At 33.7% G+C, this 25,200-nt stretch overlaps 3 protein-coding genes, 1 long non-coding RNA gene and 1 other non-coding gene across 5 annotated transcripts; 3 read left to right on the top strand and 2 right to left on the bottom strand.

The window, feature by feature from the left end:
• Window positions 1-783: 783 nt before the first annotated feature.
• On the bottom strand, window positions 784-1,716 carry LOC107956630 (uncharacterized). Its single transcript, XR_001700177.2, has 2 exons — window positions 1,362-1,716; window positions 784-1,090 (listed from the first exon to the last, which is right to left on the bottom strand). It is a non-coding gene; the product is annotated as an uncharacterized lncRNA (long non-coding RNA).
• Window positions 1,717-5,106: 3,390 nt separating this feature from the next.
• LOC107954074 (probable histone H2B.1) lies at window positions 5,107-5,917 on the top strand. Its single transcript, XM_016889551.2, has one exon. It carries the CDS (start codon window positions 5,312-5,314, stop codon window positions 5,765-5,767), a length of 456 nt encoding a protein of 151 aa, XP_016745040.1. The 5' UTR covers window positions 5,107-5,311; the 3' UTR covers window positions 5,768-5,917.
• A 377-nt stretch (window positions 5,918-6,294) lies between these two features.
• LOC107954075 (uncharacterized) lies at window positions 6,295-6,879 on the top strand. The gene has a single exon (XM_016889553.2). It carries the CDS (start codon window positions 6,436-6,438, stop codon window positions 6,754-6,756), a length of 321 nt encoding a protein of 106 aa, XP_016745042.1. The 5' UTR covers window positions 6,295-6,435; the 3' UTR covers window positions 6,757-6,879.
• Window positions 6,880-14,900: 8,021 nt separating this feature from the next.
• TRNAV-AAC (transfer RNA valine (anticodon AAC)) lies at window positions 14,901-14,974 on the bottom strand. Its single transcript has one exon. It is a non-coding gene; the product is annotated as a tRNA-Val (tRNA).
• A 55-nt stretch (window positions 14,975-15,029) lies between these two features.
• Window positions 15,030-17,702, top strand: LOC107954073 (THO complex subunit 4A). Its single transcript, XM_016889550.2, has 5 exons — window positions 15,030-15,345; window positions 15,445-15,591; window positions 15,980-16,048; window positions 16,137-16,318; window positions 17,059-17,702. The coding sequence occupies exons 1-5, from the start codon at window positions 15,184-15,186 to the stop codon at window positions 17,222-17,224; spliced, it is 726 nt and encodes a 241-aa protein (XP_016745039.1). The 5' UTR covers window positions 15,030-15,183; the 3' UTR covers window positions 17,225-17,702.
• The last annotated feature ends 7,498 nt before the right edge of the window (window positions 17,703-25,200 follow it).

Genomic DNA, 25,200 nt, shown 5'->3' on the forward strand with positions numbered 1-25,200 from the left:
TTATATGTTTATAAGACTTATATTGTATGGCTTTTGTTTTTCAGGTGAAGTGCGCATAATAGGATAGCATCAAAGGTATGTTTGGCTATGCTGTAATATTACTATGTCGCATATATGAATGCATATTAAGTAGTGTAATATGATTTGATTAGTTTTAATATGCACATGTGCAAAAGTTGTAATGATTTATGCTTGAATGTATTAATGCATGCGCATGGAATTGTAGTGTAATAAGCTTTCATATAATTTGATAAGTCGAATGCCATGAGTGAGATGTATGTATAGTTAAAATAGTGGAGTTATAAAGCATGTGTAACAAGACTTGTGGCAGGCTAGTTGATTCGAACATATGATTAAAAAGCGACATAAAAAATGATTGAAATTTTTGGAGCATAAATTGTATATGTGAAAGAGTTAAATTATCGTGTTTTAATTTTGTTACTTATGTGTTTAATATGACTAAATGTGATTTATATGATTAATTTGATGGTTACTATTTGAATTTAAAATTTATTGTAAATGAGTTATTATAACTTTGTACATGATTTAAATTGAATGACCGTATTAAGTTGTGTTTTGATTGGTAATGCCTTGTAACCTTAATCCGGTGACGAATACAGGTTAGGGGTGTTAGAGTTTCTGAACCCCATTTATTATGAGTAAGCCCGTAAGTATAATTATTTAATATTTACAATGTTAGTATAAAGTTTATATGAAGTTTGGTCATTTAATTTTGTTAATTGGATAGTTAATCAATCTACAATGACTAAATTTTAAAAATGGTAAAAGTTAATCGCTATAGATTTTCAATTGCTAAATGAATAAAATAGTAATTGTAATAGGCCAATTTTGGCCTAGCTAAAAAACCAAAAACGAGCCCAATTATACTAACAACCCAAGATACATATGGCCCAAAATGATCCAAGCCCAAATCTAGCCTAACCCAATTAACCTAAACATTAAACAGAATAAAAAACCCTAAACTTTCCTTGCGCCGCACATGCTCCTCACGTCACAGTAACTTCCGGCGCCGCGCACACCCCACGTTATGGTAGCCATTTGCACGTTCTCCGCTCACGCACGCACGCATCTGCAAATCACAAACAATATCAGTTGTATATACACACGAAATTTGAAAAGAAAAGGGGGGGGATTTGGCTATAAAAAGGCCAATCAATCTCTGTAAGGGGGGTTAGAAATTTTTGGTACTGAAATAAAAAGAGAAAATATAAAAGAGAAAGAAATAGAAAAGAAAGTTTTTGGAAGGTGATTTTCTTCATTTTTTGCTTTCTCTGTTATTTTTTTCGTTTTTTTTTTGGGTGCGCAAAACAGAAATAAGGAGGAGAAGAGAAGGTACTTACCAGTGGTGGCATGCCGTCGATGCCGTCCGAATCGGAGTTGAAAAGGGAAGGATTTCGGTGAGTAGCAGAAGGGAAGGAAGCAGGCCTTGCAGCTGCTGTTGCTGAAAACAGAATAGGCTTTTAATTTGAGATTGAAAAGGATTTTAAGCACTAATGGGATATTTACGTTTTCAATCCTTCTACTTTATCCCATCATTTCAAAATCATTATTGTTTGTTTTCAAAATTTTCCATAAAATGTTGAATTTGTTTTATTAAATCCTTAATCTTTCATTTTAAATTTTTTTTAGTTTATTTTATTAATATTGTTAATATTATTTCTATTACTATATTATTAGTTTATTATTATATGATATATTATTATATGTATATATGTGCGCGTATATATATATGTTAATGTATATGTATGTTCTCAATGTTTCAAATATATAGGCAGTACGTAAATATGTTTTATTATCATATCATTTTATTTTTATAGTTTATATATGTTTTATATACCTTCATTTTTTTATAATAATATTTATACTTTCAGGTTTTATAATTCATATGTTTATATATTTTTATAATGTGTACATATATTTTTGCATTCTTTTCAAGGCTATTATAAATATTTTCTATGTTTTTATATTTACTAATATATTATACTTTTTTTAAATATATTAATATATTTTATATGTTTTTTATCATTGTTTTTATTTCTATGACTTATACATTTTTTTTCACATTCTTATACATGTTTGCTAAAATTGTTTATATATCATACTTATGAATACGAATAATTTGAATTAAAATATTTGTTTTATACTGCATTAACATTTTTAATATATTTTTAAAATTTATTTTGATTTTGTCAAAACATTAAAAATCATTTTTTATGATTCAAAAGTTTTAAAAATAAAAGTGATATTCGATATTCGGGATTTTCGAGTAAATCGAGCCCTAACGTATTGGGTTCCGATTTTCTTTATTAATCTTAAATAATCGAGAATTTTCTTTTTCAAAAAGCATAAATAAAAAATTATTTTTGGGAATTCAATGTCCTAACGCATTGGGCATGACATATAGCTTTTTCGAAATAAAGATTTTCTTTAAGATTTTAAAACGATATTCAAAGTTCGGGAATTTTGAGAAATTGTACCCTAACGTATTGGATTTCAATTTCTTTATCTAACTTGAACATTTGATTATCCGTTTCAGATTTTAATATTTGAGTTTAACAAAATCTTTTAAATTTTCGACACCAAGACATTAAACAATCAATTTGGTACCGATTTCGGGCGTTACGAGGATGCTAACCCTTCCTCGTGCGTAACTGACTCCCGAACCTGTTTTCTCAAATTGCGTAGACCAATTTTGTTTTTAAGGTGAGCCGATCACACCTAAATCACGGATCGGTGGCGACTCCAAGTTTTATTTTTAAAAGTCGACAACTAAATTTTTATTTTTCAAAAAAATGGTTTTGACAGTAATTAAATAAAGGCATATAATGGCAAATAAGCCATTTTAGACAATAGTGGACGGTTTGGTATGGTTTTAGTTAAAACAATGTTAAAATTATAATTAAATTATTGTATGTATAATAGATAAAATAATAGAAAACGAAAAGCGTTTGTTCATTTTTCCTTCATCTTCCTCACAAACTAAAAATAATAAAATAGGGTTTATGCTTCAAAACATTTGGCCCTTGCATGGCAAGCTTAAATTAGTCCCTTTCGTGTAATTTTTATATTTTTGAGGTATTAAAAACTTGATTTAGCTAGCCCGAGTACTATTTTGTAAAACTGTTAAAGTTTTTAAAAGTTTCCATTGATGAATGCTTGATGAAATTGATATTAATTCGTTAGATTTTAAGCTTAAGAATGAAAAAGGATTAGTTTGTAAAGTTCAATTGCTAGTTTTTGAACATAAAGACTAAAGTGTAAATATTTAGAACTTGATGTTAAATTTCTATAATTATAGATATTAGGTGACTGTATAATGATGAAATTGAGATTGGTTTCAGAATCGAAGCTCAAATTTGAAAGTTATAGCAATTTTGGCTCTAAGGACTAAATTGAATAAAGTGCAAAACTTTAGAGAACATTCAAAAAATGAAATTGAAATATCATATGCATAAAATAGAATGCTATGAAGTATTGAGAATTTATAATTGAAATGAATTGTTATTATAGATCGAGATTTGAATTCCCTGAAGGTTAATCGAGGAAAATGAAAAATTACAGATTAGTCCCCAACATCTTGTTATTGCAACTTCTGCCAATTAAGTTCATATGGTGTAGTTATATGTAATATTAATATAAATATGTTTGAATTATGAATTTGTTTGTGTGTAATTAAAGTTTTGAATTGGTTACGATTTGTTACAAAAATGTGACACATGAACTAAATTGGAAAGAAATGGTAATATATGCTATATGTGCTTGAGTGGATACAGAATGTTTTATGATGGGATGGTACATATATGATGACATTACAGCGATTTAAATGTTACAAATACAATATTGATGCCCGCATGAACTTAGTAAATGATTAAGATACAATTAGCATGCCAAAAGAGTTATTTGCATGCTTGTATGAGTTTAACACTTCAGTGCTCTATGCTTAGCACTTAGATGCTCTTTGTTTAGCATTCGATGCTCTTTGGTGCTGTGTAATCACCTATGTATCTGAGTTTATTTACTAGAATTCATTAGGCTAAATGATTAATGCAAAAGAGAAACGATAAGGAAATGTTACAAGTTTGATGTTTAAAATGGAGATTTGATGTTTTGGTATCACAAATGGATTTGAATTGTGAATTCTATGTGAATCGTGTTGGAAAATCGGGTTTGAAAAACACAGTGGAAAATATGTTTTAGGGAAAATAAGAGTTTTAATTTTTTTTCAAAACAAGAACTTTGTTGTGTTATCTAAAGTAATAAACACTTAATCAAAATTGTACCTTTTGATTCGTATAGGATGAATGCTTCGACTGAGTAGTATTCTTCGATATCCTTAAGCTCACATTTGTCGAGTACGAGCTCACTTCGAATTAGAAAATTTTCTACAAAATTATTAGCGGGGTAGTTTCACAATTTCTTTAAACTTCTGGGTCAAGTTGTAAATAAGAAAAATATCTCCAGAATTTTTCTGAAATAATTTCTTTAGAGATTTTTCTCTCTATCCTGAATTCAAGCGTGTGTAAAATAATGACCCAATACTCTTTTTTTACATAAAAAAAGTTTAGAGAGTTCAACTATAATATTAAATTAATATAATCCTTATCAAGATAAATATTAAATTAAATTAAATATTAAGATAATTAATTTATTAAATTAATAAAATACTATCAAAATAAATATTAAATTAAATTTAATATTAAAACTATTAAAATAATATTAATTTTAAAATAATTAATTTAAAATCAAATTATCAGGTAGAGTCCCGAGTGTGATTCCTCCATTGTGAAATCAAATATATCGAAAAATTAAGATAATTGTAATTATAATTTAATTTATAAATATTGGTTAAAAAATTTGTGGTAAAAAAATTGTGTTATTTTTTAAAAAGTGTGCCAATTTTATTGATGAAGAATAGAGTAATTACTTGAATAAAATTCTAATTATTTTAATTATCACTTAATTAATACTAAAAATTTCGACAGGTCTCTATATTCTCGTGAATCCTAGCTCATCAATCCATACATTACTTCCATTAAATTTTCGACACGTCTCTATATTCTCGTGAAAGCACTTTACGATTCTTTTGGGACCGTCGATTGAGATTCCTAATCCGAACGTTATTAAAACTCCACACCGGCAATCCGTGTGTCTCTGAATTATCCAATGAAACTCCTCGTTTTCATACTTTAAATAGCAAACCCCTATTTCCAACACCTCTTAACTTCTAAGACCATTAACGCATCGAACTTCCGATCTGCTTTTTGTAACGCAAGAAAGTAAAGAAATCTCAATGGCGCCGAAAGCCGAGAAAAAGCCCGCTGAGAAGAAGCCTGCCGAGAAGCCAACGGAGGAGAAAAAGTCCACCGTTGGCGAGAAAGCCCCAGCGGAGAAGAAGCCAAAGGCCGGCAAGAAGCTTCCCAAGGAAGGTCCAGGTGCCGGAGATAAGAAGAAGAAGAAAGCCAAGAAGAGTGTTGAGACCTACAAGATCTACATCTTCAAGGTCCTGAAGCAAGTCCATCCAGATATCGGTATCTCAAGCAAAGCTATGGGAATCATGAACAGTTTCATCAATGACATCTTCGAGAAACTCGCCCAAGAGTCTTCAAGACTGGCAAGGTACAACAAGAAGCCCACCATCACTTCCAGGGAAATCCAGACCGCTGTTAGACTTGTTCTTCCTGGAGAACTTGCGAAACACGCCGTTTCCGAAGGCACCAAAGCCGTGACCAAATTTACTAGTTCTTGAATTTGATGGAATTTGGGAATTTAGGGTTAGTGTTTTCCCCTCCATTTTGTCAGTGTAGTTTTGATGACTGTAAGTACTTGTGTCACTTATGGATTTGAAAAGGAAGACCCTTTTTCTTCTTGGATATATAAAATTGCTCATGTTTGCCTATATTTCGACTGTCCTTATCAAGGATGTTGATAAACAACCACAGCAGCATAAATATAATTAAATGAGTATGCAAAAGAATTAATGATTATTACAGTCGCTTAAAAGTGGGCTGCCTTGAATTTGGTTTTAAACCACGAATATGCCAGTCAGTGCTCGGTTATGATTAAAAACCAGACTTCAGTGGCACCACTCCTAATATTTGCAATTTCTCACTGCTTTAAAAAACTTAATATTTATTGTTAAAGTTGCATTTATCTACTCTAGTTAGCTTATATTTATTTTTGTTATGGGGAGTTTGGCATCGTGCCTAAACCGGTGATCCCAAAGTCTGAGTCAGTCAGTCAGTCAGCGCCCTCCAAACCAAAGTCTAACGACGCCGTATTGACATTGGGTGACAACAAACTCCCTTAATTTCGTCTTAAAAACTGCAACAGCAAAAAGAATTCCTCCATCATTGACCAAAAAAAAGGGGAGTTTTAACATCTCTTACATTCATAACATTTGTGTGGGAAAAAGTGATGAGCCGGTGGCCTCAATTACTCCGTGCTCTAACCTGGACGGTTGTGTTGACTTTAATGGTAAGCATAGCATCGTTCGTACCAGAGATGGCCTTCGTATCTGCAGTATCCCCATCATCATCCTTCTCGCGCTCCTGCAACAGTGAGGGATTTGTTAGGATTCCTTTGGACTTCCCCAGGGAGAAACTGTGTTTGCCCGCTCATACGGTGAAGAGGTCTAAGATTGATTTCTTTGTGCCTACCATCTTTGCTGCTCTTGTTGTTGCTGCTTCTGCTTGTGTTGTTCGATCTCTGGGCTTATGGGAGACTGAAACTGGTTAATTTATGTCTCTGTATGTATGTATTTGATGATTGTTTTACAGTTTTCATTCTTTTTAAAACATGATTCCTGAAGAAATATCCAAATTCATAAAGTTAATAAAAGATCAGTCCATGTTTTCTGTTCGCTGGCTCATGTTTGCTTTCATCTACTGCATCTTTGTCAAAACTTACCGTCAACTTATTTCAACATCACCTTCATTATCAGTGATGTTTTTCTATTATCTATATGTGCGTGCCCATCGGATCAGAATCACAAATCGGGGAGTAAACGAGATACCAGGCCTCATAAATTATAAAATTTGAACTTGATTAGATAATTATTAAGTATGAGCAATATGAGTTATCCATCAAACTAAATTCAAATTTAATAATATTTTACTCAAAAGATTTGTGGTTTTATTGAGCTTTTCATTTTTATTTTATATTATTAAATTAAGTTATTGCCTTATATATTAAATTTAATTATCAAATATCAAATTAAGTTTAAACTTGAGTCTGAATAAGTACGAACTTAATTGACTTCAAATTCAAATAATTTAACTACATATCAAATTGAGCTCAAATTTAAAATTAATATTTAATTTAAAAAAAATTTAATCAAACTCAATTCATCAATATTTGGATTCGACAGTACTTGTCTACACATAATATAAAGGTTATATATATATATATATCTGCAGTGTCTCGCATCTTCCGCCAAAACATTGTTGTTACCCATGGTCTTTATGTTTTTTTCTTTAATAAAGTTGGATGCTGCTTGAACTTGGTAATTTACCAATAAATTTATATTACTTGAACAAGTTATATTTTTCTCTAACACCATTATTAAGATTTGTTTGTTTAATTAAAAGGCTTTTTACAAGCAAATCGATGTCCGACAAGGAAAGAAATTGTCAAGTAAATATGCTAACAAATATGGTGTTTTAGTTTCAAGTGTTTGTATTTTCTTATAAAAATTAAAAAAAAATATTAGAATAATATAATTTATTTTCTAAAACAATAATATTTTAATTATTATTTAACTGAGATTGTGTTTGATTGATTCATAACATCATCTCAATTAGAGTCATAATATACATATGAGGAGGGATTCACTTACATCGGTATAAAACTACAACTTAAGTAGTTTTACACCATTACGTAACTTTTTGATGCGATCCAATCGTTGAATTTATTAATATATTTGTATTTTTCATACATGTAAAATTTTAAATTGATATGATATCGTTACCATATCGATCTAAAATTTTGTATATATTTATATATTGTTGAGTAATATTTTTCTCGTGTCCCATTGAGAGGAATGTTGGGGGTATTGATACATGCTCCTACCGTTACTATTACAGCTCATAACTTGGCCCACTATTTTGTCTCGACCCTAGGGCTTCCAGTATTGACATCCCTGCCTCTGGTGTTGACATTCTCTGCACACCCCTGGCTTGCTGGACGCGTGTCTACATAGTACACAGTCCTTTCTAATCCTGGGGCTAACATCCTTATCGAGCTCTGTACCCGTTGGTCACAAGTCTAGATTACTTGTAGGGCTTGCGATCCTTTCTGCGAATACAATTTGCGACCCCATCCTGCAAGGTGTGCCCGCGAACTCTTCTTACGAGCTATCTTGGCGAACACGCCTCTTTCGAGTTGGGTCCATCCGAGTCAAGGGTTGGAGACCCGAATCTTTTCAGGACATTTGGCTTGGCGATTACGGGTCAAGTGTCTTCATCGATTTTGATCGACGAGCTCGCCTAGATAACATGTGGCAAGCTCGTCACATGGGAAGAGTGAACCTGGGTGACCGCAGCAATATGACCATCAATGTTTTCCCTTCTCTTTCAGCGATGCTCCAACTAAGCACTGCTTTCCTCCTCCTCACTGAGAAGGTTGATGCGCACAACGCCAGCAGAGGTCTTACACTTCTTGCGACCACCGCTTATCAATGCATCAATATCCATAGCCTCGTTGAGCTCACACGAGATACTGCCAGTCTCACTTGAATTGTCCTTACAGCCTTGATTGCTTCTTGCACCAGCAACAACTCTATAACTAGCAGGAGTAGTTAACAAGTTAGCACTTCCCATACCTCCCTCCCCTTGTATGAATTTAGGATGAGCAAAAGGACGGAGTTTTATCCCGCAATAATGGTAGAAAAATTTCGTAGGCTCCTCCTTATGTCCCAACAATATCTGGCCTAACTGATCACATGAGTCATAAAACCATGTAGCCCCTGCAAGTAGCCTACCAACTGACTGAGCGACTGCCTCATTATCGCTTGTCCTCCACCCATTAGAGCTAAGATCTTCTAGACAGAACTTGAAAATGTTCATTGCAGTGAGAACAATCTCCAAGTGCTAGCATGCGACCAATGCGAAGCCTCTAAAATTGAGCGACAGATTCATTCGTGGGGAAGCTTCTCTAGAACGCGCGCATGTCCTCGCTGGGCAAAGACCATTTGGTGGGGAACTCGATGTCCTCGCCAATAATACTGCAAGCTCGGATGTACTTCCCTCGTTTTAGGTGCAGGTTCTTGCAATAATTTTGAATGATTGTTCGTACCTTCCTATGATGAGAGAAATAATATAACCTTGCAGATTCTCCCACATTACTACCCTTCAACTAGTATAGGTGTTGGAAAACGACGAGTATCGACACTTCGCCACGCTAGAAACTGTCAAGAAAATAGACTACAGCCAGCCACCAGGAGAAGCCAGAAAATTGGCTAGGAGTGAGGTGGTAGTCATTCAGGAGGTTGTAGAAGAAAGGGTGCAGGGGCAGATAGAACCCAACCTCTAAAGCATGTAGCAGTAGAAGGAAGCAAACATCCGTTGTCTCGCATGCTCGATGTGATCTTATAGGAATAGAGAACTGGTAGGCAAAGTGATAGAGTTTTATTCCTCGCACGGCCAAAGCCCGCTTCATTTCCTCTGATGTGGTGGTACAGACATAGGGCTTTTCCGTCATGAGAATCGAAATTGGTCGAGATGGCCGGACTGAGACAATTTGATTATGGGCTCTTCTCGTGTCCCATTGAGAGGAATGTTGGGGGTATTGATACATGCTCCTACCGTTACTATTACAGCTCATAACTTGGCCCACTATTTTGTCTCGACCCTAGGGCTTCCAGTATTGACATCCCTGCCTCTGGTGCTGACATTCTCTGCACACCCCTGGCTTGCTGGACGCGTGTCTACATAGTGTACATAGCACACAGTCCTTTCTAATCCTGGGGCTGACATCCTTATCGAGCTCCGTACCCGTTGGTCACAAGTCTAGATTACTTGTAGGGCTCGCGATCCTTTCTGCGAACACAATTTGCGACCCCATCCTACAAGGTGTGCCCGCGAACTCTTTTTGCGAGCTATCTTGGCGAACACGCCTCTTTCGAGTTGGGTCCATCCGGGTCAAGGGTTGGAGACCCAAATCCTTTCAGGACATTTGGCTTGGCGATTATGGGTCAAGTGTCTTCATCGATTTTGATCGACGAGCTCGCCTAGATAATAGGTGGCAAGCTCGTCACATGGGAAGAGTGAACCTGGGTGACCGCAGCAACATGACCATCAATATTTTCCCTTCTCTTTCAGCGATGCTCCAACTAAGCGCTGCTTTCCTCCTTCTCGCTGAGAAGGTTGATGCGCACAACGCTAGCAGAGGTCTTACACTTCTTGCGGCCACCGCTTATCAATGCATCGATATCCATGGCCTCGTTGAGCTCACACGAGATACTGCCAGTCTCACTTGAATTGTCCTTACAGCCTTGATTGCTTCTTGCACCAGCAACAACTCTATAACTAGCAGGAGTAGTTAACAAGTTAGCACTTCCCATACCTCCCTCCCCTTGTATGAATTTAGGAAGAGCAAAAGGATGGAGTTTCATCCCGCAATAATGGTAGAAAAAGTTCGCAGGCTCCTCCTTACGTCCCAACAATATCCGGCCCAACTGATCACATGAGTCATAAAACCAAGTAGCCCCTACAAGCAGCTTACCAACTGACCGAGCGACTGCCTCATTATCGTTTTTCCTCCACCCATTAGAGCTAAGATCTTCTAGACAGAACTTAAAAATGTTTATTGCAGTGAGAACAGTCTCCAAGTGCTAGCATGCGACCAATACGAAGCCTCTAAAATTGCGCGATAGATTCATTCGTGGGGAAACTTCTCTAGAACGCGCGCCTGTCCTCGCTGGGCAAAGACCATTTGGTGGGGAACTCGATGTCCTCGCCAATAATACTGCAGACTCGGATGTACTTCTCTCGTTTTAGGTGCAGGTTCTTGCAATAATTTTGAATGATTGTTCGTACGTTCCTATGATGAGAGAAATAATATAACCTTGCAAATTCTCCCACATTACTACCCTTCAACTAGTATAGGTGTTGTAAAACGACGAGCATCGACACTTCGCCATGCTGGAAGCTGTCGAGAAAATAGGCTACAGCCAACCACCAGGAGAAGCCAGTAAATTGGCTAGGAGTGAGGTGGTAGTCATTCAGGAGGTTGTAGAAGAAAGGGTGCAGGGGTAGATGGAACCCAACCTCTAAAGGATGTAGCAGTAGAAGGAAGCTAACATCCGTTGTCTCGCATGCTCGATGCGATCCTATAGGAATAGAGAACTCGTAGGCAAAGTGAGAGAGTTTTATTCCTCGCACGGCCAAAGCCCGCTTCATTTTCTCTGGTGTGGTGGTACAGACATAGGGCTTCTCCGTCATGAGAATCGAAATTGGTCGAGATGGCCGGACTGAGACAATTTGATTGTGGGCTCTTCTCATCCTTGATATGGTTTAAATAAAAGGAAAACAGAAATAGAAACTAGAAGGTAGGAAGAATTCACAAAAATTACCTTTATTTTAACTTGCAGAAAATGCCAAACAGTGAATAACCTAAAACCCTAGAAACCCCTCATTTTAAAGAGGATTTCCTAAAACGGTTCGGATGGCCAAAGATAACCAACGAACCAGATGCAATCAGGCAGGAAATGATTTATCTCTCAACGGTCAGATACGCGCACCCAATACTAGGCCTCACACCTGACAAAGTAGCTATTACGCACCACAGCCCGCAGCGTGCCCAACAAGATTCATTCAAGTTTGACATGATAGGCTTAAGGCACGCCACTTTATAGCACCCTTTAGGCCCATTAAAGGGGGACTGGATTGTTATATATCTGTAACCGCCAATCCAAATGTCCTAAAAGGATTCGGGTCTCCAACCCTTGACCTAGATGGACCTAACTCGGAAGAAGGGTGTTCGCCAATATAGCTCGTAAGAAGAGTTCGCAGGCACACCTCGCAGGATGGGGTCGTGAATTGTGTTCGTAGAAAGGATCACGAGCTCTACAAGTAATCTAGACTTGTGACCAACGGATACATTGTTCGCTGAGGATGTCAGCCCCAGGATTAGAAAGGACCACGTGCTATGTAGACACAAGTCCAACAAGCCAGGGGGCGCGTAGAGAATGTCAGCACCAGAGGTAGAGAATGTCAGTATCGGAGGTTCCAGGGCTGAGACAAAATAGTGGGCCCGGTTATGAGTTGTAATAGTAATGATAGAAGCATGTATAAATATCCCCAACATTCTTCTCAATGGAACACGAGAATAATATTACTCAACATGTATATATTTAACGATTGAAAACTTTTTATATAAAATAAATAGTTAAAACTTTTCAATTTACACCAAATTTAACATGCATAAACTACATGAATAAAACATGTAATATAACAGTTGGATTGTTAAAATATTAATTGTGTAAAAAGTTACGAAAGAATGTAAAACCACTAAAGTTTTAAACTGGTGTAAGTGAATTATTCCCATATATATAAAAATAATAGTACGACATTTGAATTGAATGCATACTGAGTAATTGTTTTTGGTAAATTATACAAGTAGTCAATTATTAGTGTGTTTATGTTTTGGTCATTTAGGTTTAATTTTTTTATTTATTTTAGTCTCTAACATTATTGAAATTTAATATTTTGGTCACTCCTCCGATATTTTTTTATTGGCACAATAACAAGTTTAGTACTTTAATGTTTATGATTCTATCAATTTTGTCCTAATTCTAAAAATAATTGCCCTTAAATTTACACATTCTGTCAATTTAGTCTTGATTATTAAAAATTAAAAATTAAAAAAAAACTAAAACCTAAGAAAACATCTAAAAGTTTATTTTTCGATAGAAATACATGCAAAAAATAAAAGTATATATAAATTAATGAATATCTATTTTTCTCATTTTCTAATATGACATTTATTTATCAAAATAATAATTTTATGAATAAAACAATTTAAGGAAAAAAAAACCATGAAGAAAATTTAAGCAGATTCAACTTTTCCTGTTTTTAACATTAGTGATCACTATGTTCAGGTTGAGTCAAAAATTACAATACGAGGTCGAAAAAGGGTAAGAATCAATGTCTTTAGGTTGTTGCCTAAAACGAATTTGTTGCTTTTGAGGTTGTGCTTGAGTGTGGGTATGGCCGGAAACATATAAGTGAGTATGAGGTCTTGGAGACCCAGTAAATAGAAGGCCATGCTGTTAATTCTACAACCAAATCCTAATTCAAATGTGAAAATTGAAGAGCTTGGAGTAAGGATTATTAATGTTAGTAATTGTGAATGAAGGCAATACTTATTACTCAGAAAATTTGGCAAGGATTAAGGGCAATGCTAGATGTATAATAAATAAATTATTATTTATAAAATAAAACTAAAAAAATAAATGTTTGAATGTAATTTAAATTTTATTTGAGAGTTTTTTTAAAAATATTTTATTTATAAAATTATTATTTTAACAAATAAAATTCTAAAGAGAAGGCACACAGAAGCCAACGAAACGGGTCACGATTGTTGTGTACAAGTTATTTACTGGGCCTATGGGCTACTTATTTACGTTTCATAGTAGGAAATCCATCGTTTTGCACATTCACATATATAAGCTTATTTAAAAAGATCAAATTGAAGTTAATTGAATTTTAGCTCGATTAGTATGGGTATTGTTGTTAATGTAGGAGTACGTAAGTTTAAGTATGCCGAAGCGAATTATCCTCCTATTTATGGATTGAGGAGGGGTTATGAATAGTTCTAAGCTTTGTGTCAAAAAAAAATAAATATGATTCAAACTTATATTGAAATTATTAATAAAAATATCAAAATGAAAATTCTATAAAGGTTATTCCTTCTTTGGCACTTGTCCTTTACACACAGTTATTTGTTTTTCTATTTTTATTTTTATCATTTTACATTTCAGGAAAAATGGTTAAATTTTAGTTTTGGTTTTTTTATTATGTTTAAATTTGATATTTAAATTTTTAATATAATTTGATCTCTATATTTTTTATAATATTATTATTTAGTCCAAAAGGTTAATATTATTAACTTTTTTATTAAAATATTATAGTAATTATATAAAAATTGAATGATGATAGAGTCTAGATTGACATGTATGTAAATATTCATTTTTTTAGGTTTTCATTGCTTTTTTAACTATTTTGACTCCTAAACTATGCTTAAACTTAAACTTTTATCTAATTTGGTCTCTACTTTTATAATCTCATTAGTTAGTTTAAATAGTTAATATTTTTAACTATTTCAATAAAAAAGATGATGTCAATTTTTTTAAGAACACTATTCCATTAAATTTTTTTTATCATGACAAGTTCGATTAAGTGCTTTTATTTTTTGTAAATCCTAATCAGTATTTTCAATGTTATTTTTATTGTCACATAACTACCAAGTGAATGTATAACTTTTTAAATTTCAAAATGTCACACCTGAGGATTTAATAGATGAATTTTAACAATGATAATAATTAGACTTGAATTTTTAAATATGAAAAATAGAGGGATTAAATTCCTAAAAATAAAAACATGAGACTAAATTCCAAAAGCACGAAATATATAAGGACTTAGAACATATTTTAACATCTAATTATTTATTTGTAATTTGACACAAACAGATAATCAACCTAATGCGAAGTGTAGACTGGAAACTATACAAATAAATTTAATTTATGGGGCGAAAAGAAAAATAAATTTGTTTTGGGAACATAAAAAATTAACAAACTCATTTATGTTGTTATGTAGTTAAACTAAATGATTTTCAAGCAAAAATGTAAAATCTAAATAGACTTCAGAGTTGCAAAAATAGTATGGCGTCGCCCGGACTCGAACCGGAGACCTTCAGTGTGTTAGACTGACGTGATAACCAACTACACCACGACACCCTTTTATCTGTGGCTTTAAATGTATCTTATAAAATTTAAACGTACGTTATAGCCTTTATATTTCCAATGAAATTATTTATTTTATTTCTTCTCTTTGGCGAAAACCCTATCTATCTCCTCTGAGCTCCCTTTTTCCTTTTCTCTCTTTCGAGTCCGTACTTTTTTCTAGGGTTTGTTCTTTGATCTAACTAAAGCAGATTATTAGGAAAATGTCAAGTGCTTTAGAGATGTCGCTAGACGATCTCATCAAGCGCAGTCGTAAGTCTGGATCCGGAAACTCCCGGGGTCGAGGCCGTGGATCCACGGCGGGACCCGCGCGCCGCATTCCTAACCGCCGAGCGAACCGCTCCGCACCCTATACCGCTGCTAAGGTAAATAGCTAGGGCCTCATTCCTGATTGTAACTTTTGTATAACTGTTTTCCCCCGTTTTATTCGATTTTTGTTTACTAAGTTTGTTCTCTTCGTTCAGGCGCCGGAGACGATGTGGCAGCACGATATGTATTCGGATAAGGGATCAGCGTTGCAAGGACAAGCAGGTCGGGCCTCCGCAATAGAAACTGGGACGAAGCTTTATATCTCTAATTTAGATTATGGTGTTTCCAATGACGACATCAAGGTATTTTTTTGAACATGAAAGTTTCCGCTTTTATCTTATTTAATTTTTATATTATATTTCATGTTCTGTTATTAATACAATGGTGACATTTATTTGAATTTTCCCCTTAAGGTCTTATTTAATTTTCTTATTAATATAATGGTGATCTGTTCTCTATAAAGTTACTCGTGATTCTTCAGTCTTAACTCTTCAAGAATTGTTTACATATTCATTATATTTGAGATTAGTTGGGGTAAGAGAAGTCTAGCCATGCTTAGAAATACTTCTAAAATTTTCCCCTTGAGATGGTCTCCATAAACTTTGATTATTGATTCCTGAGTTTAGCTCTTTGGATTTTTTCTCTCTATTTTATTTTGTATTTTTCTGACGTTTTTGTGTTCATATATAGGAGTTATTTTCGGAGGTTGGTGACCTGAAAAGATATGGGATCCATTATGATAGAAGCGGGAGATCGAAGGTATCTAATCGAGTTTGGCATTAGCTGGTCCTTCCGATGAAATTCTTTGTATCCTGCTGTAGTTTAGAACCAAAACTCTTTTTCTTAGGGAACGGCAGAAGTTGTCTTCTCGAGGCGAACAGATGCTATGGCTGCAGTCAAGAGATACAACAATGTTCAGCTTGATGGGAAGCCGATGAAAATCGAAATTGTGGGAACAAACATTGCTACTCCTACTGCACCTTCAGCTGCTAATGGCACCTTTGGAAGTTCAAATGGAGCCCCTAGAGGGTATGTTCTGTAATATATTGGGTTGATCCTTGTGCTTTTTCTGCTCAAAATTTTAGATTCTATTATTTGTTACGGTATCTTTTGAGATGTAATATTGCACCTAAAAGTTAGGTTGCTGAAATTGTCTAATACTGCTTTAAGTCTCCATAAGAAATTTCAATTGGATCAATTCATGGTAGAAACTTCCCTTTGTTTTAGCCAGAAACAGAAATTTCTCCTTAATTATCAATTTATTTGAAGTTCTTAGGTTTGGTTTTCAAAAGTATAACTGGAATAAATGACCAAATTGTGTTGCTTTGAGGGTCTTTTTTAAGGATTCATAAGCCACTCATTATGACTTATGTTCTGGTGAGCGTCTTGCCTGAAATATGTACACCGAGATATTAGCAGTCACATCAAATTACTTTGTATGTCTCTGATGTGTGTTTAATGGTGATTGTTACTTCTAGTTTGCTCTTGCAATGGTACTGTTCTTTAAATAATGTAGATGTATCATATCACGTCGCCACTTGCACTGGGTGTTTCTCTGTATAATGTATGCTTCTAATTAAAGGGTTGTGCAATTATATTTATTTTTAAAGTGCCTCCTAACTTCCCCTACTGAACAAATTGGTACCACATCAACCTTTTAATTAGTGACCTCTAAAATATTTGTGAAATATCATTTGTTTCTCTTATTAAAACCTTTTTTGGTTACTAATTGACCCTACAAACTAATCCAATTATGTAATGGTTTGAAGTGGCCAAGGCAGGGGTGGAGGATTCAGTAGGCAACGTGGTGGTGCTGGAGGTCGTGGCTTTGGAAGAGGCCGTGGACAGGGAAAGGGCCGTGGAGAAAAGGTTTCTGCTGAAGATCTTGACGCTGATCTAGAGAAGTATCATTCTGAAGCAATGCAGACAAACTGAAGCATTCCCATGTTCTATTGGTTGGTTTTAAGTATTTTCTACTATGGACATTTTGTGCTTGATCCTCGACTATTTTGTGTATCTCTACCTAAATCTTACTATTTAGAAGAACTAGTCTTGGAGAGAACTATTAGAGTCTTGATTTATGGAGTTTGGGCTTTTACTGGTGATTATTCCTTTGACTTGGGTATAAAGAATGTGGGTTAGTGGAAAGCTATCATTCTGTAATATGCAATGCTTTTGGTTCCATTGAAAATGATTCATCGCTCAAAATTGGTACAAAAGCAGAAACTTTTTCTCTCGGTTTTCCATATGCAAAGGAAACTTTGGCTGCATGCTGTGGGAGGAATCTTGCTGTTGCCCCGAGCTGCATTGCCTTTTTAGTTGCTCCTGCATTGTGAAACCTGGGAGACTACTAGTGAGGTAGATTTCTTTAAGTTCTTTCTCTTATGAATTCGTTTTTTGCTGTTCTGAATTTTATCCTTTGTGTTATTGGTGATGCAATTGATTTTCCTACATAGTCTGTTATGGTGGTTAGGTTATTTCACTCTGTTATATTATTGCGAAGGGGATATTCTTTCCCCAATATCTGTCATGGCTGTTGATGTGGCTTATTGTAGTCAGTTATTGTAGAATCTCTCTGCTTCAGTTCATCCTATTGATTTCTTGGTGGAGAAAAACTGTTTGAAGGATTAGTACAATTGGCGTATAGGAGCTTGTTGTGAAGCCTGTTTTTAATTTGAAACGGTTATAGAGATCGGTTGACGTACAGTAAGATTCTGAGGATTGCACTTTCTTCAGATTTGGTAGAAAGTGATTGAGGTCTCACCGTCTCAGCATATGCCTCCTTTTCCTTTTGTGGCGTCAGCTGGTATTTGCATCACTGCTCTTATGCTCTTTGGTTGCTAAGGTGTTGGCTCAGGGCAATATGCTGCCAAACCCCCAAAAGTGGTTTTTGAAGAAAATCTCTTGCTACTGGGTGTGGTTTGAACAAATCTTGAACGGTGTTATAATCCATTAGTGTTAGGGCCTGAATATATAGTTCGGTCAAGAGCTAAGATTGAAGCGGTGGTAACTTGCTTGGTGTTTTATGTCATTCTATGAGCTTCTATGCTATTGCTTGCAGCAAATGGATATAAATTCAACAACGAAGCATCCACTACTTCCCCTGATTCAAGTTTGGGAAAATTATTATCAGGTAAGAGCAACCACAATATGCTATGATGTTTATTTTCTATAGTATCGGACTATTGGTTCTACTTATGGTTGCTGTCTCCATATGAGTAAGTAGCCTTTGAAGTTAGCTCTGATACTTTGGATCATGAGGTCGATAACACTGATGTTTCTCTTATTTCCTATTTGTCCAGTTTTTCACGGATTGTTAGTGACTGCAAACCATTTTAGTCTATATGGATCATGAGTTCTGACATCAATTTAAAAAAGCAATTATTCCTATTTTATTTCTTTTTAAAGTTTTAGAATTCGGTTAATGAAAGTGAATGTTTGTTATCCATGCAAAGCAGCAGGTTCTTTCGATCTTGCTGGTCATCTGGCCTAATAGTAGATTCATCCATGCCAACCTCCGCAATGACTGGTTTGACACAGAGGCCACTCCAAGATACATGCATACTTCATATGATTAAATTACAAATAATGGGTGATAGCATATAGATTCATTGGTAAAATACATCTAATAATCTTTTTATAGAACATAAAAGCAAGGTCAAGAGTTATGATTGTTTATTTATGTGCTTCAACAGCAGTGAGTATGGGTTGCTTCCTTGTGACCTGAAGATCATTAGTAAAAGTCATGGAAACCTTCCTCAATCCTGTTTATACGCTGTTCCCCTTCCAGATAAACACTATTTCTGAATATCAAAACCGACGCTTTCTTTTTCTTTTACAAAGTATTCGTCGGAAGTACCCTGGAGAACCCTAGTTTGAGAAAGACCTTTTTGAAGTTGACAAATGAAAATTTTTCCCAAATGTGAGTATGCCAATTGTTGCAAAGGTATGGTAAGAATAAACGAAATCTAAAATGCATACTAGCTGATCATGAACCGATAAATTTACCTGGTCAGCTAGTTCAATAACAAGTATATCTGCTGGACCAACATTACTTTAAGAAGCTTTCGAGTTTTTGAACTACATGGAATAACACATCATAAAAAGAATATGCATGTATATGAATTGTTTTCCAAAATCAAAGAACTAACCCGAGTCATACAAAAATATGAACCTAGAAAGTAATAGGTAAATATCTTGCTGGGCCTTAATATATTTAAGTTATACCGTGAGAGCAAGATTCGACTTGGTAGATAAAGTGCCCCCATGCGAACTCAATACAAGGTCAAAATGTCTGACCTGTATAAGGATTTTATTTAACCACGTCGGCTCCAATGCACCCTCGTCAATGAGGTACTTGTTCCGTATAAGAAGAAAAAATATGATTCTCCGAAAACGAATAATAATAATAATAATAATAATAATAATAATAATAATAATAAAAGATGAATTAGGAAGGGTGATATTTTTCTCACAAGTTTTACCTGAAAAAGAGACTGGAAGCGCCTTGTATTTGATTGGATATCAATCCTGCATTGCATATAAGTACAAAATTAACTGAACATATGCGACTTTACCACAGCATCAGTAATGCCACTTTCTACAACATGCATGACCAGCACAACGGCAGTACTCTCATTCAACTTCAAAAAGCAAATGGTATTTGGCATCTAACATAGTTCCCACTCACGAACGCTACGCAGTATCCAGAGTTATCTACCTTGATTATAGATAATTCATACGAAAATTATATCAAATTTGAACTAAATGTTCTTATCTAGAGAAGAACACTATCATGATGATATTAGTGCTGTTCCAAGCCTAAAATACTTGAAAGTGGTAGCTTATCAACAGCAAACTTACCTTTTATGTAATAAAAGGGCAATAATATGAGATGCAGGCTCCACAGTTGGACAATCAAATCAAGGATAGGCTTTCCACTCTCATGCAGCCTAACATGACAAGCAGCATGAACATCATAAAAGCACAATCGACAAGTAATATTATGCTCTACAGGAGCTATTATATCTTCTTCTCTGATCAGAATTATATTTGTTTTCAGTTCCAATACAGAACAATATAATAAATACTTAAAATTGTTACATAACTAGCAACTAAAAAGCAGCTGCGACTAAACTACAGTCAAATGGAAAAAGAAGAAGAAGCTTAATCATTAACTAGTTTAAAGTAATTTTAACTCGATATCTTAGTGAGGGGAGCTCCTTTGACATCTTTTCTAACAAGGGGAGAAGAAGTAGTAGTAAATGTATCAAACTGAGATGACTAATGTTGATGGCTGTTGCATTATGTTTTGCCAAAGGAGGAGACTTAGTGCAACAAATGGAAGCATATGGTCGATGGTTTTGCTCTGATTTAACAGGAGTTTTTGTTGTTTTGATGATATTGATCTAATATATCTCTTTGAATGTATAATTGAGATCTCGATTGAAAATGTGATGAACAAAGCATGAATGTCGATAGGGGAAGTGTGTGTTGGAACATGATTCTACTTCTTAGAGAGACATATTAGACATGATTAGATTGAGAGCTAACAATTTGTTATAGGGTTTTTGTCAAAATACCAAATAGAGGAATTATTGGAAACTTTGACTACTTGTCCTATTTCCTGTTCGAACAATTAGACTATATAAGTATTATTTGTCTATACGGTTTTGTTTTCCCCCTTTTTAATTGTGTATGTTTAATGACATCGATGCCGTTATGCTTAATAAGCAAAAGAGTAATAAATCCCCAAAAAAGCACCTTCTACCTTTACCTTAGGGTATTAAATTAAAGGCTAAATGTTAAATAAGTTGTAGTCAAATAATTGAAAAAAATTAATAAAGCTGTTCATAAAAACAACACCCATTTGAGTTATAATTTGCATTTCTCTGTCAAACCCTACCTTCCTTTTATCAACTTGTACCAATAAAAAACTGTAATGATTTTTTTATCCCACTTAGAATTAAGTAAGTTGAAGTTTTGAAGAACAATCTTGAAAATTTGAAATAAAAAAACTACTCTGGTAAGAAAAACGTATTTTATTAGTAAAAAAATAAAGTAAAATATATTTTTATGATGGTCATTTATAAAATTGAATAATCAAAATATTTAAATCTACACAACCATATTATTCGTCACATCACAAGTATTAGAATACATAAACACTTATGGATTTAAAAAATTTAGTTGACAAGAAAAATATTTTAAGCTCTCAAATATGAGCTCTATATGAATATAAAAAAAATGAGCTTTATATTCAACAAACATGAATAGTACATAAATACCAAAGAATAAAAAAAATTAAAAATAAATTAAATCTCTCAAACTTGAACAATCAAAACTTCAAAATTCCTTTTTAACTACAAAAAAAAGTTTAGCAACAATGGCGAAAAGAGATTGCCAAGTATATGTATAACAAAAGATGTTCCAAATATATGTTAAGGTATCCTAAGTGACCTAGTCAAGAATCGAAAGGGATCAAAACGACATAAATTGGGGGTTGGTGGGCATTCCATGTGGGGCGAGGAGCCGCGGCCTCTATGTCTTTTGTAGCACCTTTCGTTTTGCTCATTTTTTGCTTCTTCCTCACACTCTCATTTGCTCTCGATCTCACGCCTCAAGCTCAAATTAACTTAATTAAAATCATAAAACACTAATTAATTACTAATTACTAAAATTATATAAAATCTAAGTTAAAACAACATGTAAACTAGCTTAATATAATACATTTTACTTAAGAATTAATCAAAATTTAAGCGAAAAGGTGATGAGAACTTATCATTAGCTATTTATAAGCATGTCTAAATCCTATGTAACTATTGAATTTTTTAAGACTTAGTCAATTATCTTGTAAAGCAAGTAACATAAATCTATTTAGACCTAATCAAACTCTTATTATTTCTAAAATAGTAAAAGAAATTGGAATAAATAAATCCAAAAAATATGACTTAATAAATATATTATTAGGTTCATACATAATCAAAATTAAGTCTTAAAATTGAACTCAATACAATTTAAAAACTAAGCCATAGCCTAAAACTCGTCATTCACATTGTAATATCATGTCCAAAACATTTTGCTCATGTAGTCTTTACTAAAACGGTCATATCTTAAAATTTTGAAAATAAAATAAGATAACTCAAAGTGTATTTCAAAGTAAAAGAACAACTCTTTAATTTGTCAGAAGATATCTCAAACTAAAAATGTGTTTTGCATAATAATATCCATTTTTATCTAATGCACAGGCAATTGATTAAAGGGTAGTTGCGGAGATGGTGTCAACTCTGGTGAAGAAGTTGGTTAAATGATTTAGTTCGGGAATAAAAACTAGAGGTCAAATGGATAAAAATATAAAAATTAAGGGTTAATTTTGTAATTATACTTAATTTTTAAATAGAGTTAACATAAAAGGTTTTATTTTTTTTAAAAAAAATTCAATTTTAAGTAAATAAAAATAAAATTTTTCTGCCCAAATCAATTAGTTGATGAACTCATCCTCAAAATTTAACTTAATATTTTTTAAGGTAAATTACAAAAATAGTCAATTTTTTTTTCAAGTTACATTTTAGTCATTATGTTTGAAATGTTATGTTTTAATCACTAACGTTAACGTGTTGTAACATTTTAATCACTGAGCCATTAATTATGTCTTTAACGGTGTAACAGTAAGTTGACGTGGCATGTTAACTCATCATTTCAAACAAAAAAAATTAGTTAAATTATACAATTGGTCCCCATATTCTTTTGTTTTGAGCAATTTAATTTTTTTTTATGTTTTTTTAACTTTCTTTCTTTTTTCTTTATTTTCCATTCTTTTTTGCTTCTCCCTCTATTTTCCTCCCTTCTCCATCTCTTGTAATGCAGTTTTTCTATGTTTTCCATTTGTTAAAACTTTTTTTATGTTTATGGAAAAAGAAAAATCAAAAGTTGAAACTAAAATAAAACTTGCTTCGCATATTCTCACCCCACAATTACAAACCTTCATCGTCCATCATTGTTTTAACGAATCAATTTGGATCTCTCAATGACCTAGCCCACAAGCTCACCTCACTCGAAGACCTTTCCAGTCGTGACTTATTGCAGTCTAACCTCAACAAAGTTTAACGTGTTGATAGTACTAAACACTAAGAAAAAGCTCAAACAATGATAGTCCGGGATAGTCCTAAACAAAGTTTAACGTTAAGGATAAACTATCAATTTGGTGACTTATTGCAATCTAACCTCAACAAAGTTAATTGTCATTAATAGTCTAACCTCACACGTTAAATCACCATTTTAATAGTTTATCCTATTTTCTATCTTTTAATACTTGAAAATTTGAAATCACGATAAAGTTCAAAGTTGATAGTCCGGCCTTTTAAACATAGGCAGGCAAAGCATGCGGATATCAATATAGCTTAATAATACCTTCAACCTTTGCAGTTTGCTTTTTGCCTGCAAAAACCATGGTGGAATGAATGCTTGAAAACATGTGTTAAACCAAACATTCGGCAATGACTAATTGATTCGAGCATTGCAAAAAGAAAAAGAGTTAAAAAACATATTAATAAAAACAGTCGCCAGATGGCTACTTGTTTTATTAGCTAAATAGAAAAATATTGAGAAACTTAATCAATGGGTTTAGGGGTTTTGATCCACTGGGGAAGGCTGGTCAATCTTGCAATATTTTTATTGGGTGCAAGTACATATTCGAAGAGAAAGCTTTTTCTTAGTGTTTAGGATTATGCCCATTGTTCACTGCATCATCATTTCACCCACCTCATTTTCCACCACCATCATCAACAATGAGATCCTTCAATCTTCCAAAAGCTGTTAAAATGATTTCTTTATATTTGTGTACTTCATTCTAACAAGTTAACTTAGAGTTTAGCCTATGTGACCCTTTAATCACTCCCCGGCCATTTTACTTTATGTTACATACGACCTATTGAAACTAAACTTTGAAAATTTTGCTTTATTCGTTGTGAATGGAAAGTGCCTTTAGTCTTTCTGTGTACATTTAGTATAAAATAAATCTTGTGACTTTCTTTTATTTCATTCGTGAAATCAGCGTATCAGTGACAAATCCTTTTATCTTTACTAGGATGCATCTACCTTTTATTTTTAACTACTTTATTCTATAAACTATTGATAATGCTTGTCAGCTATAACACGGTTTGTTCACACAAATATTAACTTTATAATTCACATTACATCTAAGCTTGAAACCTTAAATATCTTTTCTTGCAAAACAACAAAATGTTGATAACGATGGGAAAATATTAAAAATTTGTATTAATTTCAAAGATGTTAAATCAACATATAATAAATCAAGGTTAAAGACAGTTAAACATGATGCCTAGCTATGAATCATGGGTTAAATTAGTAAAATGCAAGCTATGTTTCAATGTAGTGAAATAATGTCTCGAGACTTGATCCTTATGTCTCGAGATAGTATACTATATCTCGAGATTTTGTGTCTTATGTCTCGAGACATGTATCTAGAATGCATGAATTACATGAAAATGTTCTTAAGGTCTCAAGACCTATTCTCCTTATCTCGAGACACATGCTTAGAAATGTAGAAAATAATCATTACAAGTCATGCAGTGGAGTCTCTAAATGTCCCTAAGCAAAGGCAAAATTGTTGAGATCTAATGCTCTTAGTGTAATGATATCGTCAAATGTACTTGTAATTTTTTGAACAACTTGGTTTAATAAAATTCCTTTACTTTCATTAATATCTTTTGTAAAATGTCCTTAAAAGTATGCAAGCAAATATTAACTCATTGATTATCTAACGTTTAACTAATATTAGGTTGCATTCTGTAGTTGGAACATAATGTGAGAAGAAAACTTATATTAGTAGATAATCTAAATGATCCATAGTCTAATCGAAATTGAGCAAGTTGATTAAAAGACTATTATAC

This window comes from Gossypium hirsutum, chromosome D07, assembly GCF_007990345.1.
Source record: "Gossypium hirsutum isolate 1008001.06 chromosome D07, Gossypium_hirsutum_v2.1, whole genome shotgun sequence".
Taxonomy (NCBI): domain Eukaryota; kingdom Viridiplantae; phylum Streptophyta; class Magnoliopsida; order Malvales; family Malvaceae; genus Gossypium; species Gossypium hirsutum.